The 25,030-nt window shown below is 47.8% G+C and overlaps 1 protein-coding gene across 1 annotated transcript in view; it reads left to right on the top strand.

The window, feature by feature from the left end:
• The window catches only part of Mical3 (microtubule associated monooxygenase, calponin and LIM domain containing 3), a 179,663-nt gene that overhangs the window by 60,555 nt on the left and 94,078 nt on the right, over positions 1-25,030 (top strand). Inside the window, 9 exon segments of the mRNA XM_040737544.1 lie at positions 11,585-11,923; positions 14,084-14,291; positions 16,347-16,463; positions 16,830-16,931; positions 17,335-17,490; positions 18,345-18,445; positions 20,718-20,975; positions 21,174-21,289; positions 24,858-24,984. Of these exon segments, the coding sequence (XP_040593478.1) occupies positions 11,660-11,923; positions 14,084-14,291; positions 16,347-16,463; positions 16,830-16,931; positions 17,335-17,490; positions 18,345-18,445; positions 20,718-20,975; positions 21,174-21,289; positions 24,858-24,984 (1,449 nt within the window). The 5' untranslated portion in view covers positions 11,585-11,659.

Here is a 25,030-nt window from a genome sequence, read left to right as displayed (position 1 = left end):
GGCCCTGGGCTCACAGAGCAGGGGCGGGGGTTTCCAGGAAAAGCCATAGACAGGGCTCGAGTGAGATAATGACTGAGCCTTTCTCAGAAAGCCACTGTCAGCCTCGGTGGAGTGGTGGAGACAGAAGCCAGATTGTAGGGTGATGAGAAGAATACAAAAGGATTGCTCGGGACCGGGTGTTAAGAAGTGATGACAAGAGCAGATCTGGTAGCCTGACCTCGAGGAGGCCCAGTAGTGGGACGGAAGAGGCCAGTGACTCAAAGGGGGATAGGGAGAGGGAAGCCCCCTCCCCCATGGCAGCTGAGCGGGAAACTGGCATAGGAAGAGGTTTGGATTTTGTAGCGGATGGGCAGGGTGGTGGTTACACGTTATTTGAGTGTTCTTAATGGGAGGAAGTTGGGGGAAAGCACACGGTAGAGACGAAACCACATTTCCAGGGGTTAGAGGGATGAACTGTACATCTTTGACTGTCTCTGAGGCAGGTGTAGGGGCTGGAGGGCAGGGAGCCCCGAGCCCACTTCCCCAGAGAGAAAGGGAAAAGACCACAATAATTGTGTGTAAGAGATAAAGTTGTTGGAGAGTGGGGTGGAGTTGTGGATGGAGCAGGTCACTTGAGACCCAGACCCAGGTGCCAGGTCAGGATAAACGGTAGGTGTGTGTGTGTGTGTGTGTGTGTGTGTGTGTGTGTGTGTGTGTGTGTGTGTGTGTGTGTGTGACCGACCATTGGTTGCGTCAAGACCCCACCTGGGATCAGAGACCGTGTCCCTGTGGCCCCTTCACTCAGCACTGCTGGGATTTGCCACCCTAGTTGTTTGGTTGTGTCCATTTCACTGTGGAAGGTAGTGGTCCGGGTATTAGTTTACACCCCCACCCCCACCCCACCCCTGTATCAATCAGAAGCTGGATATAGAGATGCATGATAACCTCCCTACCTTCTGTCTTAATGGAGACAGTGCCATTCAGACTCCTCTGGCTGGTGGCAGTGTGGTGGTTTTCTGACAGGCTTCAAACATACACTTAGGAATTAGAAATACTTTGGTTCTGCTGTCTTAGGGTTTCTATTGCTGTGAAGAGACTCCATGACCACGGTACCACTTACAAAGGAAAACATTTAACTGTGTCTCACCTACAGGTTCAGTTCGTTATTATTGTGGCAGAAAACATGGTGGTTTATAGGCAGACATCGTGTGCTAGAGAAGGAGCTGAGAGTTCTACATTTTGGTCCAAAGGCAGCAGAAAGGGTGTGGCTTGAACATGTAAGACCGCAAAGCCCACCTCCACAGTGATACACGCTTCCGCCAAGAAGGCCATACCTACTCCAGCAAGCCCACACCTCCAGGTAGTGCCACTGCCTGTGGACCAAGCATTTAAACGCATGAGTCTGTGGGGGCCATTCCTATCCAGACCCCCACACGGTCCTTCACTTACCACATGGGAAGCCGGCTGCTGTTTCACAACACTGGTCCCGCTGTTGTTCTGGAAATGGGTACTTTCCATGGGGCAATTCTTCTGAGGTGATTGGCTGTTGAAGCAGAGCTGCCCCTAACTACTGGCCCCTGTCCTGCTCTCTTTCCTGCTTTCCCCCAAGCCATTCCCCCTTAAATTTCAGGCAGGAACTGGGTCTGAGCCGGGTAAGGGGCCTGCTGCAGAATCTTTCTTCCCCACACGGGATTCCCAGGTCTCTGAGTGCCTCCCAGCCTGCTGGCATGAGTCTGCAAGTGTGCCACCCACTTCCTTGTAACATAGCACCTGCCTTGTGACCTCATAGGTTTCTAGACCTTGGCACCAGGCTGGAGAAGCTGTCTACTCAGGTCCTGGCCACTGGGCGCTGCTTAGGCAGCAACTGTCCCAGCTGTGATGACGGGCTCCGTGTTGGGGCCTGGGAGCTACAGAACAACAAGTAACATTTATAGCATGCCAAAGTAGTGTGTGCTCCGGAGAAAACCAGGAAAATGGCACAAAAAGTGGTATCTGGTGGTGGTGATGGCAGTGGCAGTGATCCCAGGCCTCATACATGGCTCTTCCACTGAGCGACAGACATCTCAAGCCCAGTGTGGTGGCTGAAGTTAATACAGAGCAGGCTGTTTGGGTAGTGTGTCAGCTAAGTTCACACCCTGAGAGGCAGAGAACCATTTATCTGTTCACTTCTGTATTATTTTCTAGAGCCTGGAGAAGTACAGGGTGGCTAACAGGTAATGTATATGTTTATATGTATTTATAGACATTCAAATATATCTACATATTTAATACACATTGAATATATATTTATATACATACATATTTGAAAAAGTGAGTGGGTCTGGGAAGGTTATCTTCAAACAAAAGAGCCGCAAAAGGAACAGACCTCTGTGTGGGATAGCGGGAAGGCTTGTGAGGTGGGAGGGAGGGCTGGGGCTCAGCAGGAAGGGGTGAGGATCTGGGTGGGCTCCTTGACACTTTCCTGAGGGTCTGAGATAATGCTCAGTTGGGGCTGCTCGATTTGTCCACTCTGCTGGCTGGCAAGCACACAGTGGGATGTTCTAGAAGCCGCCGACTGATGTGTGATGTTGCAACGGATGAAACAGCATCAGATCAAGAATCCAGCTGTCCTCTTAGACGCACATTAAGAGATCTGCAAAAATGTCAAAGTTACTTTTCTGTTTTAGAAAGTAATTGTTTTCCATATATAATGGAATGCTGTTCAAATACATCGGCTTCCCGGTTGTAGTTCATGAATAGCAAATATTGATCACCATGATGGGTGGAGAAAAACTAGGCTTGAAACCTGGCTGTTGGGTTTGATAGTGTGGAAGACATTCAGTACCCTGTGTATTGGCTTGCAGTGGCAGGGATGTAGGTTCAGGAGAGAGGGAGAAGAAGCAGCTATGGCTGTAAGCACAGGCAGCTTGAAGGGAGTTTTGCTGTAATGGGACTAGAGTGAGCGAATTATAAGGGATGGGGTCAAGGCGGAGTTTCTAAGGTAAGAGGCTTACATTGATGGGAGTGGTCTCTCTGGGGTGGAGGAATTGGTGCAGGAGGCATTGTAAGATGCTTAAGGGCTCAGGTGGAGCATGGCCTCAGATAAGCCCATACATGGTTGCTCATTCATTTTCATGGGAAGGCAGAGGAGACAGGCATAACCACTGATTAATGGTATAAGCTCATAGAAAAAACATTAAGAAGGTTAAGAAACTGAAGACCATGTCAAGAAAAGCGGTCAGAGGAGCTAAGGAGAATGTGCAGATTGCTGCCATGTGATAGTAACTGGTTTTGATCTGGACACCTTCAGTGATAGGGTTTAGATTGTGGGGTGACAGCATCCTCGAGAAGTCAGCATTTCGAAGGGCTCAGTGATGGCTGACCACTTCATCAGGCAGAGCTGCTTGTCACTTGTGCTGTTGTGTGTCTAGCTTGGTTAGAGGGAGCATGAGGTAGCTACTAGACTGTTTCTCAGATGCTTCCCAGCTTATCCGTGATGTATCTTAACATTCCATGGTGTTCTTACTAGGTAGACTGGAACACTGAGAACCCCTGGATTCCAGTGGGGTGCTGGAATATATTCTAAACCCTTGGCTACCTAAAATTATTTCTCTCCTGGGAGCTCTATGGTGGCCTTTAGGAGGCATTCAAGTATCTCTGGGCTGCTGCATCATGGCAGCTGTGGCCCTTGAAGTCTCCCCTGAGGTATCGCGAGCCTCTGTACTTGGAGTCACTTGGTAGCCCATCATTCCACAGGACCTAATGAAGTACCTACTGTGTGCCTGGAACAAGATGCATACATAGTACAGAGCAGACAGGAGCTGACCATGTGGAGAAGGGAGCACTTGGAATTCTCTATTGCCTGTGCTTCCTCCATGCTCAGTGACCTTTCTCTCGGGTCAGACCCTCCCACCTCTCAGCCTATATGAGAGCAACACTCTGGTTAGTGGGGCCAGAGGATGCTGGCCTTTGCATCCTGCTGTGATTCAGCTCTGTGCAGTTGTAGAAGGTGGCTGAAATTCATCTGTCCCGCCCGCCTTGAGTTCCTACAGTGATTATGGGGTGGGGTGGGCATATGCTGAAGACTGCTGAAAAATAGACAGGTTAACACTGTTTTAACTGCTTCGCCTTCCAACAGCCAAGAGGAAACATCGCCAGGAAACTAGGTTTCTCTTGCTTACATTTGCAAAAGGCTCTGTTTCTAAAGAGCAGATGCCGAGGGAGACTGCCATACGAACAATCCTGGACTGCATGCTCTTGCTCTTGAAACTGCGTGTCTACTGATAGCCAAGCATTCATATTCTAGCAGTTGTAGCTGCCTGTCCCCTGAAGGGGGACATGCCTTGTGCTGAATGCTTGTTCCCAAAGCTACATTTTCCAGTGCTTGTCAAAATGGCGAATGCCGTGGGTCCTAGGCAGCTCCAACCCAAACAAGACTTCACTGCCCTTTGCAATCTTTACTTATTTTTATTTCATGTGTATATATGTGTGCCTACATGTGCATGTGTTGTGTGCCTGGTGCAGGAGAACAGAAAAGAGGTTAAATCTGTCAGTCTGTTCCTCTGTGACTTCTGGGAGCGCAGCCTGGGGCCGCTAGTACTCTGAACCACCGCCCTCTCTCTCTAGCCCTAAGCTTCTTGAAGCTGCAATTTACCATGAGCAAATGAAGGCTATAGGGCTGGGGAGATGCTCCTCTTGCTGTGAAGGGGAAGTGCACCAGAGTTCAGAGCACACAGAACTCACATCAGTGCTGGGTGGGTGTGGTGGCTGTAATTCAGCATCAGAAGACAGGGCTACTGTGAGCATCACTGACACCGTCGGTAATGGTTGGGTTGGTGTTTGCCTCAGTTCTGGATGCCTTGTGTGTCCGGAGAGCAGAACCCCAGGTGGAGGTCAGTTTGGTTTTTGGCTCACTTCATTTCTCCGTTGCTTAAGTAGTCTTGTTTTCACAGTGAAATAGGCTGTTGGCAGAGAAGCAATAAAAAAAAAGTAAGAAAAGTTATAACAGGGGTTAAGGCTATTCTTGCAGAATTAGAGACTTGGAAGAGAACCCAGAGGTCATGTGATCTCAGCTTTTGTGGAACACCTCTAGAGACAGTCCACAGCCCCCAAAGTGTTGTCTCCCAGTTCTTCTTCACCATCTTCTCAGCCATGAGGGCTTCAGTAGGTGCGTTACCATAGGGTCATTCCTTCCAGAAGGGGATTGCTTGGCTCCTATCCTACACCCGCCAACTCCACAGAAACAGGGTTCCCATTGCAGATCAGGCTATGGCTGCAAAGACCTGGTCACAGCCTTGAGGATGCTTGCAGTTAAGAGAGATATTTGCAGAATGGCAGAGCATATGAAGGCATCCGAAATGTGAATAGGATGCACAAAATGGGGAGGGGCCCCGTGGGGGCAAGACTGATTCCATGTTTCTTTACAGTTCTGCTGAATGTGAGCTTAATGCTAAACAGCATGGAAAGTCAGAAAATTTGGTAGGATAGAACACATTCAGAAACAAATAGTTGTGGAATTGACGTCTCTATGAAAACACTTAACAAACTAGCCTCAAAGAAGACATATATAGAAAAGCTCACAGTAAATACCATACTCAATAGAGAGACACAGAAACACGTGCTCACCATGCTAACTAGTGAGTACACACCATGCTTACTAGAGAAGACATAGTAAACAGTGCTTGGAATAGTAGTGAAGACACAGTACATACATGCTAGTGAGGATACAGAACACACTGTGCTCACTAGTGAGCACACAATACACATCGTGCTCACTAGTGAAGCCATAGTGTAGACGTGCTGTCATCACTAGTGAAGGTACAGTACACACCATGCTCACTAAAGGAGACATACACTCAACATGCTCACTGAAGAAGACACGGTCCACAGTATGCTCACCAGTGAGTGAAGACACAGTATACAGTACATACATGCTGTGATCACTAGAGAAGGCATAGCAGACACCTTGATCACTACTGAAGACGCAGTGAATGCCATGATCACTAGTGAAGACACAGGAAACTATGCTTGGAAGTGAAGACTGAAAGCTTTTGCTGCTAAAGTCAGGATCCATTCCCAGGGCCCACCTCCGCTGCTTCTGTCTAGTGTAATGTTAGATGTTACCTAGATCAATCAGTTTGGCAAGAAAAGACGCCCACACTGGAAAGGTGACGTCATTGCTGTTGGTAGGTAATAGAATCCATCCACAAATGAGAACTAATGAAGGACTCAGGAAAGCCAGCCTGCACATGTCAACTGTGCCCTACAGGGGATGATCTGAGGGAATTACAAAAGTAATTCAGTTTACAATGGTTTCAATAAGAATGAAACGCTTGAGAGTTAACCAAGAAAGTAAATGCCATATACAACAAAACCCCCACAACATTACTAAAAGAGAATAAACATAAATGAAAATACATCCCACATTCTTGTGCTGAAAAATTTAAGATGTCAGCATTATCCAATACGAGCAAAAAACTAAAATTCTTAACCAAATTCCTAGGGGCTCTGAATATCCAAGACAATATTTGAAAGAAGTTTATAGCTTGGGTACTTGCGTTTCTTGATTTCAGAAATTGTTACAGAGCTGTAGTAATCCAGCCAGGCCTGGTGACTTATGCTTGTAATCCCAGTACTTGGAAGACAGAGGCAGGAGAATCAGGAGGTAAAGGCCAGCAGTGGTTACATAGTGAGTTTGAGATCAGCCTGAGCTAAAGGAGACACTGTCACATAAACCCAAGCAAACTAAACAAGCTGAGGAAATGGCTCAGTGAAGTGTTTGCATTGCAGGCATGAAGACCTGAGTTCATAGCCTCAGAGCCCACAATGTCAAAGTTGGCCACAGTGGTTCTCAGCTGTCACCCAAGCACTGGAGTTCTCTGGTCAGCCAGGCTAGCCAGATCTATCCAGCCTCCTATACCGTGTGTCTCTGTAACTCCGTTTCCCTCCCCGATAGGCCTGACAGCCACTATTCTACTCTCTGTCTCTGATTTTCCTAAATATCTCACTTAAGTGAAAGCATAGAACATTTGCCTTTGATCTTGGTGATGGTTGTAAGAAGGGTCTCATACAAGCCAGGTGGTGGTGGTGCACGCCTTTAATCCCAGCACTCAGGAGGCAGAGGCAGGCGGATCTCTGTGAGTTCGAGGCCGGGCTGGACTGACAGCCTCCAAAACAATACAGAGAAACCCTGTTTCGTAAAACCAAAAAAAAAAAAAAAAAGGTCTCATACAGCTAAGCCTCACCTTGAACTCCTAACCCTCCTGTCTCCATCTCGCCCACATGTTGGTATATATTGAAATTAATAAGTGTATGTGTGTACACATACACATAGTTCTACACACATATACACAGTCCTTTATCTAGTCATCTGTTAATGGTTTATCCATTGTGAATGATACAACCGCAAGGAAAAGTATACAAATCTTGAAGGTCTTGCTTTCATTTCTTTCAGAGTTGAGATTTTTGCATCATAGCATAGCTCTGTTTCTGATTCTTTGAAGAACCTCCATACTATTAAATTTTGGTTTGCTTCCTTCGAGCCAGAGCCTTGTCTAAGAGTTGTGAGTTGAGTAGCTGAAACAGTTACAGGCAACAGAGGTGTTTGAGTTAGGCCTCTGGCTGTCCACAGGCCAGAGCTTTGGTGTCTGTCTGTAGCCTAGTAGCCCAGCCACTCAGCTGCAGGAAGACCATTTGAGAACACAGCCATCCTGGTGATTTGGGTGCTATTTCAGGGGCAAATCACAGACACACTCACTAATCAGAATTGCATTTCATCTGCATCCCAACAGTGTTCCAAGGCAAACGTCCCTGTTCACCTGCTTCCAAGTCTCTTGGACTGCCTTGGTGCCCATAGAGTGGGCCAGGGAAAGGAGTGCATCCTGGATGGCCTTTTGGGTTCAAGATTTGTATACCTGCTGGCATAGGTGCATGAGGTGGGCCTCTATTTTCTTATTCTTCTGATTTTCTTTCTTTTTTCTATTTTTATAAATCCCCCCCCCCCTCTGTTCTAAGAACTGGGAGTCAGGGCAGCCTTTCCTATTAGGAATGTAAAGCACAAGGCTGTTCCCTGTGCTCTTGCAGACCTGTCTCCACAGCCCTGTCCTCCACAGCCCAGGAATGTGGAAGCGGCTGAGTCAGCAATCAGCTGCTGTGAGACAAAACACAGGGTGCTGTGTCTGGCAGAACCACACAGATGCCTGGAACCTGGAAACCTGGCCTCGCTGTTTCTTCCTCCTCAGGCTCCTCACTTCCCTTGCTGCTACCTGCCCGACCCTGACCTTTCCACCCTCAGGAGCTCTGACTCCTCTGGCCGGGTTTCCTGGTCTCTAGGTTCCTGCGATTATGAGTGTTGATTTTCCCAGAATGCTTGGATGGGCGGCACACTGAGTGAGGAGAAGCCAGGAAGACTATGATGCAGCTTTGACCTTCGGGGGGGGGGGGCAGTGACGTTTAACAGGATGGGCCCCTCTGCCATTCTTCCTGGCCATTCCCAGTGTGAGTCACAGGGCTGGGCAAGTCCCCTGGGGAGGGGGCAGCCCTGGTGCTGCACAGCATGGTATATGAGATGGGCAGAACAGTGCTGGCTGCCCTGGGCTGTCTTCCTGCTGGCTCACCTGGCTCACAGAGGCGAAAGGGGAGGCAGCCCAAGGGACTCTGTCTCGTGTAGTTTTACTCTGGGTGCCCATTGCATTGTCCTGAGAACCAGCCTCCTTCTGTTTATCTGGTGTCATTAGTGCCCTGCGGATCATGATCCCTTAGCCAGGGCACCTAATACTTGCCTGCCACTCCAGAGCAGATACTCTGCACCCTTTGGGGACCTGGGCCGAGACTGTGTGTTAGAATAGCATTGTACACTCAAACAGGCACTGGGGTGCTTGTTAATGAAAGGGTTCAGCCATGATGGAATTTGATTTTGGAATGGCCTGTGATGGTCAGCAGCTCTGGGGACGGGAGAATTTATTTCATAGTAGGCAGTAGCCAACCAAGGGGATGTCAGCTCGAGTTGTTCTTTGGAAAGTAGTGTCCAAGATAATGGTCAAGGGAAAGTGTGCTACAAGTTAGAAAGGCTCTGGAAATGTGGTGTGAGATGGGTGTAGTGGTCCACGCCTTTAATCCCAGCATTTGGGCTGTGGAGGCAGGCAGATCTTGGTGAATTTGAGTCCTGCTTGATCTACATAGTGAGTTCCAGGACACCAGAACTATGCACATCATGAGACCCTGTCTCAAAAGAAAGAAGGAAAAGAAGGAAGGAAGGAAACAAGGAAGGAAGGAAAGAAGGAAGGAAGGAAGGGAAGAAAGAGAAAGAAGGAAGGAAAGGAAGGAAAAGAAGGAAGGAATATGTTGTGTGGAATCTTGAACATGCTGGGCTCAGCAAGAGCTACACGGTGCTGAGAGCATTGAATTCTGGCAAGAGCTAACCAGTGGCTGCCAGCTAGGAACAGAGGAAAACCATGTTCCTTCTTGGTGGATAATCAGGTCAGGTGTGTTCAAAACTTGGGGAACGTTGCATTGTAACTCGGGAAGCGTTAGGTGGTTGTGAATTCAGGTAGGGCATGGGGGTTGGGGTCGGAAGGGGCAGGGCAATCCCCACTCTCTGAAGCCCAGTCATAGCCAGTTGTTTTTCCTTGCTGTCCTTTCTTCTGCCTCTTCCGTCATAAAGATGTGAATTTTTCCACTCTTACAAGCTGTCTTTTCACTGACTACCATTTCTGAGTCTGGGCTTGTAAGAAAAGAATGGACTCTTTTTATGGCCTTCAAATTCTTTCTTGCTGCCATGACCTAAAATAAACCTTTATTTAGGGGAGACTGGAGGTTGGTTCTGATTAATTCCAGGATTTCTCTTATTTGTTTTGTGTGTGTGTGTGTGTGTGTGTGTGTGTGTGTGTGTGTGTGTTTATTCTTTATTTGTGGGGCTAGGGATGAACCCAGAGCCTTCACATGTTAGTGTTCTGCCACTGAGCCATACCCCCAGATAATTCATTCTTCTTCTTTTTTTTAAAATCTTGTACTCTTGGCCACTTGGATATCGAGAGAGGCTGTGTTTATTAGCAATGACTTTTAGTGTCCAGAGCCAGGAGGGCTGTTGAATAAGTCACAGTTTTGTGGTAAGAAGCCAAAACAGTGTGTGTGGTAAGATCACCATCTTGTTCTCTTAGGCCCGTCCTCTCTCTTGGGAAGCAGGAGAGGAAACGCTGATCTCAGTACTTTCCACCTCCTACGGAACTCAAGATGGGGGGGGTGATTTAATCCCATGAAGTTTTAGCGGGATATGTAGAAAAGTGGAATGTCCCCCACTTCCCTGAGCCTTCTGTTGCTTAGTGATCTGTCCAAAGAACAGCGTCACTCAGTCTTACGGTAATCCATGTCATAGAATCTGGGGTGTGTCTCCGAGAATCGGTTCCATCAGTACCAACACCTGGGGGCTCCCACTAGCTTGAGTCCATTCACTCGATAGTGAGCAGCTCCTTGCCCCTCAGTATTAGTGCAATGCATCTCCCCAGTTCCCAGAGGAAAGCTGCTTCACAGCAGAGCTCCGCCCAGTGCCATTCATCCCAGCGACAAGGGACGGTGAGTGAGCTGTTCTAACTGGAGCACTACAGGAGTGTCGTGGGCAGAGCCGTCCCAGAGGACTCCAGGCCTCCAAGAGTTGGCAGTCATCAGTCCTTCCTTCTCACCTTCCAAAACGGGAACTGAAGCGGCCGGAGGACTTCCCGAGGGTCACACAGCAGCCAGTGCAGACTCCAGGCCATTCAAATGTTTGGCTGCACACATCCCGGGAGACTGGTGGTGGCCATTTCTGAGTAGTACTCAGTATGAATAACATTGTTGCTATCCTAAAATATGAATTGGGAAAGTGTGGTGGCTGTAAACCCACCCGCATGTACCATGAGCAGGGGAAAGCTTTACGATTCTTATGTGCCAAGCGACTGATGTCTCCTGCTTCCTAGCCATCCCTGACACAGTCCTTTGGCTTTCTTCAGCTCTCTGTACTAATTCTTGCAGTAGTCTTTGAAGAGGGCTTGTCTCCCTGCTGGCCTCTGTCAGGTTGGTTGGGGTAGCTCAGGTCTTGTGCAGAGTTCTGGGCTCTTCTTGCTCATGGGCCGTCAGTACATACCGTCTGCTTGAATAGTTCCCACTCCTGCCACATGCCGATGACTCCTAAACCTGGTCTCCCTCATCAGCCGCTCCGTAAACTTCAAGGTCATCCATGCTAAGTACTTCCATTTAATGGGTTCAAGACAGAGAGATCACCAGCCAGCCACACAAATGAGCAATTTTGGTTTTAATCCTTTGGCTTGCTGTAGTTTGGCCTCCACCAGAAAACTGGGAATCACTAGTGACTGATGCCTGTGAGACCCTCACAGGACAGCTGGAGTGACCACCCTGCCCGGTCTTGCATGCCCTCCTTCCCTAACTGGAAGCTGCTGCAGTCCCTGAATAGCCCATTGTAACATTGTCTCTGTGATCATGTTGCCTACTAGACTGTCAGCTCCCAACACCCTGTGTGGTGTCTGGAGTGTCTCCAAGAACATCTGTCAAGGACATGAGTGTCACCAGTCTTTGGGAAGTGTTCATAAACACAGAGATGCTGACCATTGTCTTTTTCTTCCTTGTTTTCCCTTAGATTAAGGTGACAGTGCCAGGTGGATCCACAGCCATTCCACTGCCCCCTGTGGGGTCGTGCCAAGAGTAGGGGAGCATGGAGGAGAGGAAGCAGGAGACAACGAACCAAGCTCATGTCCTCTTTGACCGGTTTGTCCAGGCCACTACCTGCAAGGGAACCCTCAGAGCCTTCCAAGAGCTCTGCGACCACCTGGACCTGAAGCCTAAGGACTACCGCTCCTTCTACCACAAGCTCAAGTCCAAGCTCAACTACTGGAAGGCCAAAGCCCTCTGGGCCAAATTGGACAAGCGGGGCAGTCACAAAGACTACAAAAAGGGAAAAGCATGCACTAACACGAAGGTAAACGGCTGATCTTAGGGCCTGGAGTCACAACACAAGGACTTGACCTGGCTTTCATGAGGGACTGAGAAGAGGAGGCGGGGAGAGAACAAGGCCTCATCCTAGCTGCAGGGGTTAGCTGTGTGAAACCTTGTTACCTGTGTTCATTTGACACTGCTACCAGGCCCCAGCCTATGTCATACATTCAGCATTTGAGGGCAGGCGGATAGAAAGTTTTTATCTTTCTGAAGCCCTCCCCCTAGCCTCACGCTGTTAGAGGAGCAGGCCCCTTAGCGGGCACACATAGCCAGGCCCATATGATTATTCTATCTGAATGTGACTTCATGGTTCTTGGCCTGTCACCTTTTCCAGAGTCATCTTTCCATATCCAGCATCAGATAAGGATTTGTCACAAGTGTCATCAGGCTTCTTCCCATCCATAGTCCAAAGGTTGACTGTAATTCACAAACAAGGGCCTTGGAAATGGAAGTATTTCTGTTGCTGTCTTCACAGTGTAGAGTTTCCACAAAATAGGCTTGGACTGAAGCCCGAGATTTGCACTCACCTGATTGGGAATAAGTATGAGGAAGTGAGAATGTACCCTCACTTGTGTCAGGACAGGCGTGAGTGACAGAGGTAATTCCGGCCTTCCTCTTTGAAGACCTCCTCCTGTGAAAAGTCTGGGAGAAATTAGTAAACAAATTTCCAGTGGCTTTAGGGCTCTTACTTTGGCTTTTCATGACATTTAATTTACCCCGTGGTATACCTAGAGACCTATCCCATGGAGAAATTCAAAGATCTGAAGGCATGATTTTCATGAGTGACTGCTAGACTTTAATTTAAAATAAAAGGAGGGGCCTAAGGAGAGCTCAGAGGTAGAGTATTTACTTCCCAGGCCCTGGGTTCCAGCCTCAGCATCTCCTCTTCTCCCCCCAAGAATTACACACACATACACACACACACAGAGGGGGGGGGAGGAGAGGAGAGAAGAGAGGAGAGAGCATAAAAAATGAAGAAAAAGAATGCAAAGTCAAAGCATCGTGTGTCTTCCTTCAGTGCCTAAAGTGCAGGCTGCTTAAGGTCAGGATTTGTCACGCCCCAAGTGAGTTATCAAGAGCACTTGCCTGAACTTTCAGTCTAGAAATGATTTTAAAACTCATATCAGGGGCTGGGGAGATGGCTCAGCAGTTAATAGCACTTGCTTTCCTTGCACAGGAATGGAGTTGGGATCCCAGCACCCAGACTCACAGTAACTCTAGGTCCAGGAGATCTGACACCTTCTTCTGGCCTCCTTGGGCACCTGCAATACACACACATACACACAGACCAAAATAAATATATTTTAAAACAGGATAAAACAAAGTTCTGGTTCCGGGACATCTGATGCCTTTTCTGACCTCTGTTGAAGGAGTTCAACAGATGGTGTACACACACACACACACTCAGGCTCTCTCTCTCTCTCTCTCTCTCTCTCTCTCTCTCTCTCTCTCTCTCTCTCTCTCTCTCTCTCTCCCTCCCTCCCTCCCTCCCTCCCTCCCTCCCTCCCTCCCTCCCTCCCTCCCTCTCTCTCTCTCTCTCTCTCTCTCTCTCTCTCTCTCACACACACACACACACACACAAACACACACACTCAGGCTCACACACATATACTCAGGCTCATATACACATTTGGGCTCACTTATACACACATAAAATTTAATAAACAAAAATATTTCAAAACAAAACAGAAAAACCCAAAATTTTTCCATTCATGAACCTTTCTTTGGGTCTTGAAAGTTGCCACCTGGGAGACATTTGCATAGTAGACCCAGACCCGATTGCCTGGATATTGCTAATAAGCTTGTATTTGGGCAGCAATCTGCCTATGACGTAGGAACTTCCTAAGGATCCTGTTTTGATGGAAGATGAGAGGTGATTTTTTTATGATGTTTGTTGAGGTGATGACCCACTTATGTCTTGCTGACCTGCAGGTCCTCTCGGCTGCTTGGGGTATACATGGTAGGGTTTAGTCTTCTCTATGCATAGCAGTCATGAGCTCTTCCTTCAAGCCTTTGCAAGTCTCTGCTCTCCTAGACAGGCTTCAGGTGTGTCAGTCCTGGAGCATGGTCCTGGGAGTGATAGTTATAAGGAATGTGCTTTGAGAGGTGTGGCCTCTGCCCTGAAAGCACCTGTGTTTTCCAGTGTCTCATCATTGGAGCTGGCCCCTGTGGTCTCCGCACGGCCATCGACTTGTCCTTATTGGGAGCCAAGGTTGTCGTTATTGAGAAGCGAGATGCCTTTTCCCGAAACAACGTCTTGCATCTCTGGCCCTTCACCATACATGATCTTCGAGGTCTGGGTGCCAAGAAATTCTACGGCAAGTTCTGTGCTGGAGCCATTGACCACATCAGTGAGTACCACCCACTCTTCCTGCTCCGTGTTCAGTAGACGGAGACAGGTAGGCTGCCTGAGGAATCCCTCCTCAGCCAGGGTGTGCCCCTGCCACTAGTGTTCTGTAACCTAGGCTTCTTAGCCTCAATTGGACTTGGTGTACAAAAAAGGATTAGAGTTTGGTTTAAAAATTCTTAATTAGGAGCCAGGCATGGTGGTGCATGCCTTTAATCCCAGTATTCAGGAGGCAAAGGCAGACAGATCTCTGAGTTTGAGGCTAGCCTAGTCTACTGAGGGTTACACAGAAACCCCAAACACACTCTCTCTCTCTCTCTCTCTCTCTCTCTCTCTCTCTCTCTCTCTCTCTCTCTCTCTCTCTCTCTCTCTCTCTCTCTCTCTCTCTCTCTCTCTCTCTCTCTCTCTCTCTCTCTCTCTCTCTCTCTCTCTCTGTCTCTCTCTCTGTCTCTCTCTCTGTCTCTCTCTCTGTCTCTCTCTGTCTCTGTCTCTCTCTCTCTGTCTCTCTCTCTCTGTCTCTCTCTCTCTCTCTCTCTCTCTGTCTCTCTCTCTCTCTCTCTCTCTCTCTCTCTCTCTCTCTCTCTCTCTCTCTCTCTCTCTCGTTGAGTCTTGGGTTCTTGCTGAGTGCCCATGGTATTTCAGTGGAGGGGGGAGAAGGGTGGGCACCGGAAATAAGGTAGACAGTTTGAATTTCAACCCTCTGGTGGTTCTTAGTTCAGTGGAAGGAATACACAGGCTTAGGTTCTGTGTTGTGATCTTGCGTACCCTCTTCTGATAGAGGAAAATAGTGCCATGGGGCCCCAGACCTGGGAAACCACATACAAAGAAGTAAGAGTCATAGCTTGGACACAGATGCCAAGTCTGCAGTGAGAGACTGTGCTCTGATTAAGTCAGAGCCTTGTATTTTTCTTAAGCTGGTCTTGTTTTCATGAAGTGGTGAATCTGAAAGCAGTTTGCAACAGTATCTGCATCATCAAGCTGGAGAAGTCTTTTTACTGTCATTAATTAGTCTGGGGAGACGTAAGTAAGTAACATTTGTTCTGAGCTCCTCTGTATGTGACCTGGAAATACATTCAGCCATTAGACCTTTTGATGTTTGAAGTGGTTATACCAATTTATCCAACACTAGCTGGCGGCTGCCACATTCCATTGGCAAGAGGAAGTGCTCGGCCCATCTGCCAGGCTGTAATTTGTAAAGCATCTTGGAACCCACAGTTGTCTGCAAAAATCAAGTGTGTGCTAGCACAGGTCCCAGTGAGTCTTTGGGAGTGTGACTCAGAAGTGTGAGGACATGGTCAGCTGAGCAGAGTAACCAGGATGACTTAGCAGGGGATTTGCGCCTGCTCATAGCTCATTAGTCACAGGCTGTAGGTAAATTTGACTGTAAGAGAGACCCTAGGGTCGTTGACTGGCTGGATTTGTGGTCCTTTTCTGTGACCAGATTTATTTGAGGGCAGAGGTGTCTTACACCAGGGATAGAATTTCTGTCTCACTGTAACCTGTTATTGATGCCAGGTCTAATAGGAATTCATTAGGCATCAGATATGTTTTTTACTGTGATCACGAGCAGGATTCAGTCCTTTTGGACCTCAGTTTCCACGACTGTACGTCACTGTTGGTGGGAAATGATGAGATAGGGTGGGGCTGTGCTTTCTTCTGTGTGTCTGGTAGGAGCATGTGAGGTCAATGGGGTTGAGTGGAAGATGGATGCTGTGGCACCCTACCTGTGGGTACACCTCCAGTGCTTTCAGTAAGTAGGTGCCTCTGAAGACTGTGGTGCCCTGATAAGAGCGGCACTCACAGGGCCGCTCTGTCGTCACGTTAGGTTATTTGGAATACCCGGCTCCAGAAGCAGAGTGGCCTCGTATATCCAGAATGTTTGTTCCACTGTTTGATGTTACCTTCACAACATGGAGGAATAAAGAGAACTTCTGAGACATGCTGCTGCCACAACAGCCTTTGGGATCCTAAGCAGACATGGATGGGTGGAAGCCTCAGGGTAGACACCTTGGGGCTCGCCCCTTCCAGTCCCCTCGCCATCAAGATCTTTGTGTTCTAGGTATCCGTCAACTCCAGCTAATCCTCTTGAAAGTAGCCTTGATCTTAGGCATTGAAATCCATGTCAATGTGGAATTCCAAGGACTTGTTCAGCCTCCTGAGGACCAAGAGAATGAACGTGAGTTGGACAACAGAGGAAGGAACACGGGCACTGAGTGGGTGAGAACAGATGAGATCAAGGGAGGAACCAGAAGGACTTGCAGGTGGTTTTCAGTGCTGACTAAAGGGGCTTTGTTCACGCAGTCTGGGCTTTTGAGAACTTTTGGCTTACCCAACAGGCCTTTGACATGGTGTTAGGCATGGCAGGCATTTGTATTGTACAAAATGTAAAGGCAAAGAAAGTGTCTTTGTAAGCTTTTGTCAAAGCTTTCTACATGAGTCTGGCCCCTTATTCTGTAACATGTAGTACTTTGGACTGGGACAATGTATGGTCTGGGTGTGGCTTCCTCTGGGTCGTGACCTTCATTTTGCTTTTGGTTCACAGGGATAGGATGGCGAGCATTGGTGCACCCCAAAACTCACCCTGTATCAGAATATGAATTTGAAGTGATCATCGGTGGGGATGGGCGTAGAAACACCCTGGAAGGTACTGGCTTTGGCCCATTCTCCCTTGCCTGACTCATTATAGATTGGAGACTGGCCTGTTCCCAGAGACCACAGTCCTAAGAATTTGCATATGTGCTGCCCAGTCAGTGCCTGCTCGGGGCATTTCCCACAGAGCACTAGGAGACAAGCTGTGCCTAGAGGTATTGGGACCACAGCTTTTAGTCTGTGCACAAACGTGCCAGGCACACGGAACCCCTCCATTTTAAGGGTAACAGTTGGTACTGAGCAGTAATCTGGGCAGATGGATCTCACATTGTCCATGGTGTGATAGGAGCCTTCCTTCTTGAGTTGTCCCATCCCTGTTAGGTGAGCTGCCTGCTTTCCCTGACTCTGGCCCCCACACTCTCGTTTGAAGTCCTTATCCTGTCTCTCTTTCATTCTAGGATTTCGTCGGAAAGAATTTCGTGGCAAGCTAGCCATTGCCATTACGGCAAATTTTATTAACCGAAACACAACCGCAGAGGCCAAAGTAGAGGAGATCAGTGGTGTGGCTTTTATATTCAACCAAAAATTCTTCCAGGAGCTAAGAGAAGCCACAGGTTGGTTGGTGTCCGTGCCTCCAGAGCCCAGGGGCTGTTGGTGTGGGTAGCCATGACTGTCACTGCCATGTCCTTTGTCTACTGTTTTTTGTCACTCCCATCCTTTGCTCTTAGCGTGTTTCCACACTGCTGCTTTCATGTGTCGCCCTCAGTGAGCAGGCTGCCCTGGGGTTTGTTGTTGGTTTGCCTTCTGCAAACTCATCCCCTGCTCGGCGAGCCAGGTTCTCTGTGGGATGAGCAGGCTGCCCACTGACAGCTCTGGTTTTGTTGACACTGTGACTTTTGCTATCACTGTTGGCCTTCTCTGAGGTCATCTGAGCTCACCGGCAACCATTGCTGGACAGGAATGGGTTGTGTGTGACTGTTTTCTGGTGGATTGAGTTTTTCTGCTGCTATGAAACAAAAGAGTGTCTTCTTTTTGTTTTCTAGATCTTGATTTCTTTCCATTTCATGTATCTTACAGGTTAACTGAAGAAAGATTCAATATTTCTCTATATATATTTAGGTATCTATCCTGTTAGAAATCTAGGAGATGCCTCCAGCTTCCTTGGTGATTATCAGAGGTTTTACCTGGTACCTAACCCATCCCCTCTTGTAGATTGGCCTTTACTTTGCTATTCCCATATCATGTCTTGTTGGCCATGGACAACCTAGGATACTGAGTGAGTTATAACGCAGCACAAAGGAAAGCATGCCTCATGATTTCCATGCACTATGCAGCAAGTGAGGCTCTGAGCCTACCCAGCTTTCGTGCCTGGTGCTCTTCAGTCCTTTCTGTGAGACCGCAGTTCAGCCTTGTGGATCCCCTAAAGTCCAGTCTCCATGATTCTCACATGACTGTCTTCTGGTTGCAGGCATTGACCTAGAGAACATCGTCTACTACAAAGATGACACACACTACTTTGTGATGACGGCCAAAAAACAGAGCTTACTGGAGAAAGGGGTGATACTGCATGTGAGCAATGGGTTTCTTTCAGGCAGCATCTTTGTTGAACTGCTTGGTAGTCACTAGGTATTTTAGTCTGATAGATTTTTCCTAAAAGGGAATAGAAGTGGCACTCAACACATCTGGAAACTCCTGCTATTTGTTAGTTTAACTTAGAACTATTTTTATCATGGGAAATTGAAACTATAAGCAGAAAGAAGAGGGTAGAATGGGCCTATGTGGCCAGGGTTATGATTAGCTTTAACAGTTACCATCATGGCCAGATCCCTTCCTCTCTCCCCTCTCCTGCATCAGACATCATGTCCTGCATAATTAGCCAGTTTAGCTTTAGGTAACCTGATTTACAATTACAGTAAATCCCATACAGGACAATCACTGATCAGTACACCCTCCCACACCTACTGTTTCCCAACCATAGTAATGGGGACTGAGCCGAGAGCCTTGTGCATGCTAGGCAAGAATTTTGCCACTGAGCTGCACCCCTAGACTTTCTTTCAAAGAACAGTTTCCTTTGAGACAGGCTCTTACTAAGTGGCTCAGACTGGCCTTGAAGTAACACCATAGCCCCAGGCAAGCCTTGAAAGTGTAGTTATCCTCCCTTAGCCTCTGAACAGCAGACATTATATGCCTGTACCACCAGGCCTCACATTAGTGAGTCCTCTTTGGGTGAGTCAGGAGCGGGCAGGGTGGCAAGTGTTGAGCCAAGAAGCAACCCTTGGTGTTTACAACAGTCTGACCGTGACTCAGGTTTTACTGCAAATGTGGTTACTATCGGTCCGGGAACACCTACCTGACCAGATCAGGGTATATTTAAGACTCTTTCTAACTAACAGCAAAGGCCTGGTGTCCATCCCTAGCCAGTTCCAGCTCAGCCCTTTTTCTGGGTGACTAATTGTGTGATCTACCCTGAGCTGATGGCCTGAAGTCTAAATCACAGGCTGCATGGTTGCTGAAGGAGGGTGGCTGCTGTGTCACTGGGTCTCACAGATGTGATGTGAGAATTACTGTCTCCGTGTGATGAATGCACAGAAGAAACCTCAAGCGTGCTGACTTGGCCCCTGCAGTTCCCACCAGCCTCAGAGCTGACTCTTAGGGAGCTCTTTGTGTCTGCAGGATGGTAACACATCAGGCCCCTTAGAATGAGTCACACGATTGCTTTCTCTACAGCAGACTGGGGTGTGAATGGGCAGGCACACGCTTGCGACACAAAGTCCCCTTGCCACCATGAACCTCGTGTCCGCCTCTCAGCATGGCAGCCCTGTGGTGTGTAGGGAGCAGCAGGACAAGGCTCTTGGTACAGAGTTCCCTGCCAAACAAAAGCATGGTGTGTTTGGCTGCTTTATGAAGCTGGCTGGTTCATTATCTGAGGCTCTTCTGTTGCTGTTACTACAACAGTTGGGATGCCTGAGCACAGAGTCAAGACTCAAACCAGCCACCTATGAAGACCTGGGTTCTCACTTAAAATTAAGTAAGAACAGTCTGAAATGCAGAGGCATGGTTTACTTTGCTCCTATATTTTTGTAGTACAAGGGGTTTAAGCTGTTAAATACTAAAGCCATTGTGGCTACTTAACATTGAACAAACAGTATTTCCAGGACCAACTTGAGTGTTTGTGTTTGGGCTTTTGACAGCTTATGGTTGTCACTGAGTACCATTAGGGGCACTTGGAACCCACGGGCCCCACTTTAGGGGAGCAGACTTGACTGAGTCAGTTCACAGGAACCTCCAAAGCAGAGAAAGCCCTTTTTGTTCCTTGGTGGATTTTCATGGAGCCTTGCAGAAATTTCTAGTTCATTTTCAGTGTGTCCCCTCTCATCACCCTGGACCTGCTCTTGCTTCACACTGCACTTCTGCTTGCACTAAAGTTTTCAGGTTCCCTTTGTGTGTGATAAGTCTGAATTTCTTGCTGCCAGAAGCCATCAGACACCCAGATTAAAGTGGTGACAGGAAATACCATAAGCTTTAAAATGCCTTTTCAGTTGACGAGGGGCTGTTACATGGCTGTTTTATTTGATGATTGTAACAACTCTGAGCTAGATGGGCTTTGCTGCCAGTGTGTGGGAAAGGCAGATCCATTAGACAGCAAAGTTGATTCACTCTTCAACACCGCCACCACCCCAATCCCTGTTCTTTGGAATCGGTATCATAGACTTGGTTGAGGAATGTAAAACCACCTTAGGGAGAAATCCGCCATGAGACAAGGTCATGTTGGATGCTCATTGTGGGACTCTAGCAACCCTTCTTGGGCTGCTCCATCTTGGCCTTTGCTCTTCCTGGATAGGACTACACAGACACGGAGCTGTTACTTTCCCGGGAGAACGTGGACCAAGAGGCACTGCTGAACTATGCCCGGGAGGCTGCAGACTTCTCTACCCAGCAGCAGCTGCCTTCTCTGGATTTTGCCATCAACCACTACGGGCAGCCTGATGTGGCCATGTTTGACTTTACCTGCATGTACGCCTCTGAAAATGCTGCCTTGGTACGGGAACAGAATGGACACCAGTTACTAGTAGCTCTGGTTGGGGACAGCCTCCTGGAGGTGAGTACTGACGGGGGCAGGGAACAAGAGGAAATAATGACAAGTGAGTCTGGGTGTTTAGGGTTGTGGGTGAACAGAGACTCCTTGCAAGAATTGTACCAGTAAAGAGGAAAAGTGATGGTGGGCCCCTGGGACACTGGATTCCTTCCCTCTTTTAATAGCTGAGTTACTTTAACTCTGCACATATCTCCTTTGCAGCCTTTCTGGCCAATGGGAACAGGAATAGCCCGGGGCTTTCTGGCTGCTATGGACTCTGCCTGGATGGTACGAAGCTGGTCTCTGGGCACAAGCCCCTTGGAAGTCCTGGCAGAGAGGTAATGGGGAGAAGCCATGGGTACCTCCTGCAGGACTGGGGAGTCAGCCTGCTCACTCCTCAGCCAAGTGCAAGTTCTTCCTCCTCCTTGTTTGTTTGTTCTTTCTAGAAGAAGCTTTCATGTCCAAGTAGAGAAAGGCAAGGTACTGTTTTATAGAATCCCAGAAACCTCAAGGTGATCTGCCCAAGCCTCTCTTCTCACAACCCCCCTGCTAGTGGTGTCTGCATCTCTCTGCACCACTGCCTGGTCCTGATTCTTTTCCGATAATTACACAAGCAAATGCACAGTAACAGCAGGGTGGCACCCTCGACCCGTAAGGAAGTGTGGCAGTGGGAACGTGTTGGCAGTGGGGATTTGTTAGGATTGACTAGCTGATGGAAACCCAAGGATGCCGCTAAACATTTCTTGAACCCCTAGATGTCTGGAAGCAGATGACTGTAAATGAGGCAGGGACACTAGGATTTTCTTGTTGTTTACCCTGACCAGAGAAACAGGAATGTGAGATTTCCTAGATGAAACTGATAATGGATATTATTCTCTGATGATCATGGTGGGGAGCGTGGCACCAGGCAGGCATGATGCTGGAGCAGTAGCTGAGAGCTCATATCTGATGCATTGGCATGAAGGAAAGAGAGAGCTAAGTGGGAAGGGCATGGGCTTTTGAAACCGCTAAGCCCTCCAACAAAGGCCACACCTCCTAATTCTTCCCACACAGTTCCACCAACTGGGGGCCAAGTAATCAGACATATGAATCTTTAGGGCATTCTCATTATAACTGCCACATTTCTGGTAGCCATATTGTAATGCAAAATGCATTTAGTCCAACTTTATAAGTCCCCATAGTATATCCCAATCTGAATACTTCAGAAGTCCACAGTCTCTTCTGAGATGCAAGGCAGGCTCTTAATTGTAAGCCTCTATAAAATCAAAAAGCAAATTACATGCTTCCAAAATACAATGGCACAGAACATACATGACCATTCAGAACTGGTAGACTGGGGGTACAATGAGGAAATACTGGGCCAAAACAAGACTGAAACCCAGAGGCCAAAGCTCCGTATCTGATGTCAGCTTCAACCTTGCTTGCAGTAACACACTCTCTCCTGGGCTGATTCCAGTCCCTATGCTCCACTCTGCCTGGCAGAATTCCAACATCCTGGGATCTTCACCACAATTCAGGCTTCACTTTTACACCTTCAAGTGACCCCCCAGGGCCAAGCAGGGACTCCCCTGCCTTAGCCTGGCCTCGGCAGCACTCCTTAACCTAAGGAGATTACATGACACCTTTACTGGTGTCCTCATGACTCTAAACTTTAGAATCTGAACTTTGAACCTTGCAACCGGTGTTTCCAAGGTTTGACTGCCTACTTGGGATGGAGCCTGGCCCCTCCTTGAATTACATTTGCATAAATTTTGACTAGTTACTTTTTAGGAGCAGAAAATCCCGTAGGCCTTTTGCTTTCATTAGCTGCAAGGGTAGCTGGGTGGTGTGGGTGTCCTGAGGGCACCACTCCCTTTTTACCTCCCTTTCTACCGTTTCACGCCAGGCCCCCCCCTCTCTCTCTCTTTTAGCACAAGCCTTGGTGCCAACATTAAATTTTCTTGTGCTCCTTTTCTGCTCAAACTGTACATCTTGTATTACTGTGGCCCTATTAGTTTCTTTCATTGTAGACCTGCATCAGAATGGTTGCTAATAACCATGTGACAGTTAACATTAGGCTACCTTGAAATCTCTTTTGCCGATAAAATGAGTTCAGAGCTCTTCAGTTTAGCCTCAGGCAGTTTCTTAGGACTAGGGCAAAAGCAGCCACTTTTTTTTTTTTTTCTCAAAATATCACAAGAATGACTTTTGGCTCAGTTGCTAACATTGTTTCCCTCTGAAACCTCTTAAGCTGGGCCTCCGTAGTCTTCATTGCTCTATGCTATATTGTCCTCTAAGCTCCTACTAGGATGGCCTGTTAAACTGTGCTTACAGGGTTCAGCTGCTTTCCTAATCCAGAGTCCCATTGTCTTCTACACTGCCCCCCAAATCAGCAGAGTCAGGCTGGTCACAACAATACCTCACTCCTGGTCCTACCGTCTGACTTAGTTAGGGTTACTATTGTGATGAGACACCATGAGCAGTGCTTCTCAGGGAGGAAAAGATTTATTTGGCACACATTTCCATATCACTGATCATCATCAAAGTCAGGACAGGAACTCTGGCAGGGCAGGAACCTGAAGGCAGGAGCTGATGCAGAGCCCATGGAGGGCTTCTTCTTCTAGTCTGCTAAGCCTGCTTTCTTATAGAACGACCAGCCCAGGGGTGGCACCATCCACAATGGCTGGGCCTTTCCACATCAATCACCAACTAAGAAAGTGCCCTACAGGTTTGTCTACAGCCTGATCTCATTATAGGTGTTTTCCTAATTGAGATTCACTGCTCTTAGATGACTCTAGCTTATGTCAAGTGACACAAAAACCAGCCAGCACAATTTAAATCTTAATTGTAAGGCATGCATCTGGATGTAATGGCAAACCTTATTTTTTCTTTGTTTTGTGTTTTGAGATAAGAGTCTCACTCTGTACCCCACCTTGGCTAGTACTCACTATGTAGTCCTAGCTGGCATTGAACTCAATGTATTCTCCTGCCTGAGTGTCCCATGTGCTATAATTATAGGTGTGAGCTACCATATCTGACACCTCACTCCCACCATGCTGTGGTCCAGACTTCTAGCTCATGACCTTTGGGGAAGTAACCATAGCGCTGACAGACTCTATGAGGAATACACAGACCTTTCTGCTTTCTTATAGAACCACAGCCCAGGGGTGGCACCATCCACAATGGCTGGGCCCTCCCACATCAGTTACTAGCTAAGAAAGTCCCCTACAGGCTTGTCTACAGCCTGATCTTATTAGAGGCATTTTCCTAATTGAGATTCACTGCTCTTAGATGACTCCAGCTTGTGTCAAGTTGACATATAAACCAGCCAGAGCACGCCTTTAATCCCAGCACTCGGGAGGCAGAGGCAGTCGGATCTCTGTGAGTTCGAGGCTGGGCTGGACCGATAGCCTCCAAAACAATACAGAGAAACCCTGTCTCGTAAAAACCAAAAAAAAAAAAAAAAAAAAAAAAACCAGCCAGAGAAGGTGTTTTGGAAGTATCTTTCATCCTTTAGATTAATTATTCTACTGAGGGAAAGGTTCAGCAAAGATGACTTCATGGGTATAGGACTCAGGACAAGCCAGACTATGCCTTCCACTAACCTCACCCAAGTTGGCTGTAGGTTCCTTTTTAATTTCTGTAAAAATCATAGTAAATAACAGCACACTACATTTCTACACTAGTGGCATTTGCCACCACCCGCAGCACTGTCCCTGCTCTTCTCTTTGGCCCTTCCCCTGGTCCAGGTCCATGAAGTCAGGGTGAGTTCTGGGTCTGGAGGGAAGAGCTGAGATAGATTTGATAAGATAGGTTCATCAGGGGAGACTGTTTGGCTAACTTGGCGGGTAATTCGGTGCTTGTCAATGCTGCAAGCACACTGTTGTAGGCCACTGCATGTGAGCACACTGTTGTATGTCATTGCAGGGAAAGCATTTATAGGTTGCTGCCTCAGACCACCCCTGAGAACGTGAGCAAAAACTTCAGCCAATATAGCATTGACCCTGTCACTAGGTATCCCAATATTAACATCAACTTCCTCCGGCCAAGCCAGGTAAGAGCCTTCTTGTAGCTATGTCCTGTTAGGCCCATGTTTTGGA

This window comes from Mesocricetus auratus, unplaced genomic scaffold (genome assembly GCF_017639785.1).
Source record: "Mesocricetus auratus isolate SY011 unplaced genomic scaffold, BCM_Maur_2.0 Super-Scaffold_100676, whole genome shotgun sequence".
Taxonomy (NCBI): domain Eukaryota; kingdom Metazoa; phylum Chordata; class Mammalia; order Rodentia; family Cricetidae; genus Mesocricetus; species Mesocricetus auratus.
Note: the sequence above shows the minus strand (reverse complement) of the source record. Positions and strands in the feature narration are given on the sequence as shown.